Genomic DNA, 4,876 nt, shown 5'->3' with positions numbered 1-4,876 from the left:
CTATATTTATTTTTTTTCAATCACTGCTATGTTGCTCGTCTTCGTACATGGGGCATGCTACCTAATTCTACCGGTCGATTCTACACGTTGCGATCCGTCCCGGCCTGTGCCGTATGAAAATTTTCAGTGGGCCTTGCGGTAAATAAAAAGAAATGAAGGAGCGTGCTATGTTACACTTGCGCACGGGCTTGAAACGAAGGCCTCAAAGAAAGTCACCTCGAGCGGCCGCATTCAGACGGAAGTAAGCATTCCCCTTGCGCGTGTTTTCCGCTCGCCTGCTCCGTTTTCTACGAGGTTGCCGTCGTTGGTTTGGCCTTACAATCTTGCACTCGCGTCTCGTTTCTACGCGACAGCGTTTCGTTAACAGCGAAAGACTGAGGCGTCGCGAGTTTATTCGTCAGATAGAGAGCATAGAGTCTCTAGACAGGCTGAATTTTATAAAATTGCCCACGCTGTTGCTGAGGTTACCAATGTCGGCAGGGCGCCCACAAGGCAGTAGTAAAATGGAGTGAAGTGAAGGACATCGCTTCTCGGCCTTTCGGCTAAGAACGCTGCCCCAGGCCGAGAAGACCTTCTCGACGAGTCAGCCCTGCTAGCCCGGTGGTCACGTCGGGACCACGGCGGACCTCCAGGAGTCTACGAGCGCCTGCCGACCAGGAGCATCCCGCCCGCCCGCCCGCCTGCCCGCCCGAGCGCCATCTGCTGAGCAGCGGAGCAACCCGGTGGGCCTCCCCAGCGCCTGCCGAGCGGCCCATGATCACGGGAGCCAGCACCTCTGCAAGCGCCCCCTGTCGAGCCGCCGGCCAACCTCCTGTCCATAGCGGAGCCAGCGCCACCTGCTGAGCTCGCCGACTACCAGGGTACCGCGGCGCCCGCGCCAGCTGTACGACACAAGTGGAACCTAGTTCCGTCACGAGTTTCGGAAGAGCCAGCCAGCAGCAGCATGGCAACGCCCCCCAGCCTTGAGACCAGCTGTGAGACCCCATTAAGGGAAAATTGTTTTTTGTTTCATGCTCCTGACGGAGACATTTCTATTGATGACCTTATTGACGCGGTGGAGAGTACAGCTGGGGAAGATAGCGTGTTGGCGCTCCAACATATGGGTGGGGCCAAGTTTCTCGTTTGTACCCGCAATGCCACACAAGCAACTGCATTAATGGTAGCAGAAGGGTTCTTTGTCAACAACGTTAAAGTGCCGGTTGACGCGGTCGGACCACCAGTGACTTTTGTCAATGTTTACCGATACCCCGTGTATTTGTCGGCGGAATCTTTGTCCTTTGCATTACAACAGTATGGCAAAGTCAAAAGCATTTCCTTCGCGAAGGCCAACAACCGGTCTAACAAACTGAACGGTGTGCGAGTCGTGAGGATAGAAATGACCAAGCCCATTCCGAATTTTTTGACAGTTCAGGGTTTCCGTGTTATGTGCGAGTATCGGGGCATGCGTCGCGTGTGCGCGCGCTGTGGGGACGGGTCCCACATGGCGAACGCATGTACAGCCCCGTTGGGCGTCAGGGACGCCCCCGGCTTCGATGCTCACGGGTCCGGAACTGCCGAATCGCACCTACTAGCTTCGGCCCGTCCGGCCGCTTCACGTGACTCTTCGGGGGCGCCTCCCGGCGCGAACATTAAAGAAAAAAAGGACAGGAAGGAAAGAGGACAAGTGACGTAAAAGAGGGGCCGGGTCGCAGAACGACGTGAACAGCGACAGTTCCGGACGCCGCCGGATACGCCGTCGAGGCGCCCGAGAGGGCGCGTCTCCCGGCGGCTCGGCGCCTCCGATGCCGAGTGCCAGGAGCACCCCCGGCATCGTTGTCTGTCCTCTGTGCATCGGGACGCCGCACCTATAAGTAGACCTGTTCCGGTGGTCGGCGGGGGCCGCCGCGGACTTCGGGGGTGTTTCCCGGCGGCTCACACGACTCGGGGTGGTCGCCCCAGCAGCCAGGGACGTCCCCTCGCCGTCCGTGCCCGCGAGCAAAGGTGGCGGGCGTCAGGGACGCCCCCGGCGTCGGTGCACACGGTCGCAGTACGTCCGGCGGCAGGAACGCCTCCGCGCGCTCCCATTCGCCAGGACAACGGGCCGCTCCGCAGCCTCCGACGCCCCGAGACACACCCGGCACGCCGGGGGACGCGCAGCCCTACTCGAAGAAGGCCCGGCCACAGCAGACGCCACACGGCCGCCCCGCACACGCTACGACACACCCGGCACTACCCGACAGCACGGAAAAAGGCCGCCGTGCACGCCGTGCCCTCCCCGGCACAAGGACCGCCGCTCGTTGTCTCGGCAGAGCCGGCAGGGGCCAAAGCCCCGCCCTACTCGGCCAGGGGCCGGCTCGTCCAGAGTACAGTGTCACGACCGGTCCCCTGGCAGACGGCCACGCGCACGCGCGCGAAACAACTCGAAGGCGGCTAAAAAAAACCAATAGCAAAAGGGGCGATCCGTCACGAAAATCGCACAGGCGTCCGTGAACCGCCCCGCACGACGCACGGTGTCCCGACCCGGCGCGCTGCGCGGCCTACCAAGCGTCCGGCGTCATCCCGACCCCGCCCTGGTCGGGTATGTGATCACTAATTATACCGACCATCTCCCCGAGCAGCGACCACGCCGTCCGGTCTCTGAGGAGGCGCGGGTAATCGCTCGGCGCGAGAGCACCCACGGACGCCCGTATCCGCTCCACAATAGCTGCCGTTAACGCGCAGCTCTCGAAAAAATGCTGCGCGTCCCGGCATGTCGCCACGCAGGGGCAGCGCATGTCCTGCGAGATGCGGAAGCGATGGAAATAATAAGGGAATCTGCCGTGGGCGGTAATCAAACACGCCATCCGCCGAGGCGGCGGGAAGTCCCGCGGTATGTGCGTGATATCCGGCACCCACTTGTACAATTCGGTGTCGGAGTGCTCCCCACGCCACTCCACGGCCCATCGCGCTCGCACGGCGGCCAAGAACGCGGCCCTCACGACCCGGAAGGACCGGCGCGACCTTCGGTCCACTCCTGACATCGCCGCAGAGCCCGCCGCCAAGTCCGCGAGCTCGTTCCCAAAGACGCCCCGGTGGGCGGGCACGTGGAACAACGACACGGCGCCCCGTCTTTGTAGACGGTACAGCGCGTTCTTAATGCTCGCGACGCGCGCGTCCCTGGTGACCACGTTGCACAGCGCGGCGAGCAGCGACAAGGTGTCGACGTAAATATGCGCCGGAGGCTCCCACGCATGTGTATCCAGGTAATTCAAAGCCTCCGTTAGCGCTACCACCTCGGCGCAATAGGCGCTCGAGGCGACCGTGAGGCGATATTTGCGCACGGCGACGATCGAGCCCCGCGGCTTCAACACCACCACCGCCGCGCCCGCGGAGCGCGACGTGTGGGAGCCGTCGGTATACACGTGCGTGCCCGGCACGGACGACCACGCGCGAGCCACCGCGACGTCCAGCCGCGCGAAGGGAAATCCACGCGCCTCCGATGGGTGGGCGCCCCAGGCATCGTGCGGGTACTGCGTCTCGTCCGGCGCGAAGGTGTGTGCGCCGAACGTGACCGTTCGGCGCATGCGGAACAAGTCAAACTCCGCGTTGAGCCTGTCGAGCTCCAACCCGATGGGCGGCTGGTCCGCGAGCACCTGCAGCGCGGCCGTCCGTGTCGTGCGATACGCGCCCGTGATCGCCAAAAGCATGGTGCGCTGCACCGTGATCATAAGGGCCTTGAGCCGGCAGTCAGGTGACGGCGACCACCATATGGGGGACGCGTATGCCACCGCCGGCAGGAGTACCTGTCGGTACAGGCGGCGCCGCATGGTGGAGTCCACAGTCGTGTGCATCCGCATGAACGACAGAGACATGATGGCAAGCGTCTCTGCCTTCCGCTGAAGGTGCTCGGCGTGCTCGAAGAACGGCAGGCGCCTGTCAACCACCACTCCCAGGAGCCTTACAGACGAGCGAAACGGAAGCCCCCTCGCACTGCCCTGCAACCGGATAGTCGGGTGGCTCTTCTCCATGCCCCTCCACGCAGAAGGTTTTTTCGTTGTTGAGGGCGAGCTTACATTCGGCTGTCCACGCCTCGATGCGACGTATCGCCTCTGCCGCGGCCTCCATAACTCGCGCCCTGTTCTTACCCGGCACGAGAACGATCGTGTCGTCGGCGTACGCCTACACCCGCACCCCGGCCGGCATCGGCAACCGTAGCAGCCCGTCCACCACCACGTTCCACTGGAGCGGGGAGATGGGCGACCCCTGTTGACTGCCGATCGACGTCTCCGCCGAGACCGAACCGGCGTGCGACGCGTACTCGACAGTGCGGCCCTCGATAAATGAACCGAGCAGGCCGACGAGGTTGGCCGAGCAGCCGCGGTCCCTAAAATACTTGATGACGAGGGGGTGCCACACACTGTCGAACGCGCCCCGGAAGTCCAGTGATATGAGCACCACGGGCGTGCATTCGGCTTTGTGGCGCTTGATGTAATCGCACAGCGCGTGCAGCGCCATCACCGCGCACCTGCCGTGGGTGAAGCCGTACTGGTGGGGATGCGTGTGACCTCGCGAGGAGGCGAAATAATACAGCCGGCCCTGTAACAGCCTCTCGAGCACCGTCCCCAGGATGGAGGTCATGCAGATCGGCCGGTACGAGCTCGGCGATTCCACCGGCTTGCCGGGCTTTTGGATAAAGACCAATCTGCCCCTCCTCCAAGTCCTGGGGAAGTACCCCAACCGCAGTGCCGCGTTCATCAGCATACACGTAAATCTCGGGTGTGCGGCAAATAAATCACTGACTACCTCGGTCGTGAGGCCGTGCGGACCAGGAGCGGAGCCGCGCGGCATTCTACTTAGCACCGCCTGAATTTCGCCCAGCGAAAACGGCCTCTCCCTCGCCGCCGTGGCGTACGGCCGG

At 62.9% G+C, this 4,876-nt stretch overlaps 1 protein-coding gene across 1 annotated transcript; it reads right to left on the bottom strand.

Annotated features, from left to right (window-relative positions):
- Window positions 1-2,516: 2,516 nt before the first annotated feature.
- LOC142563513 (uncharacterized) lies at window positions 2,517-3,986 on the bottom strand. The gene has a single exon (XM_075674060.1). It carries the CDS (start codon window positions 3,984-3,986, stop codon window positions 2,517-2,519), a length of 1,470 nt encoding a protein of 489 aa, XP_075530175.1.
- Between the last annotated feature and the right edge of the window lie 890 nt (window positions 3,987-4,876).

Source organism: Dermacentor variabilis, chromosome 11 (assembly GCF_050947875.1).
Source record: "Dermacentor variabilis isolate Ectoservices chromosome 11, ASM5094787v1, whole genome shotgun sequence".
Classification (NCBI taxonomy): domain Eukaryota; kingdom Metazoa; phylum Arthropoda; class Arachnida; order Ixodida; family Ixodidae; genus Dermacentor; species Dermacentor variabilis.
Note: the sequence above shows the minus strand (reverse complement) of the source record. Positions and strands in the feature narration are given on the sequence as shown.

Excerpts from the sequence above, each read along its gene's own strand:
- LOC142563513 (XM_075674060.1), bottom strand. The coding sequence starts at position 3,986 with ATGGAGAAGAGCCACCCGACTATCCGGTTGCAGGGCAGTGCGAGGGGG.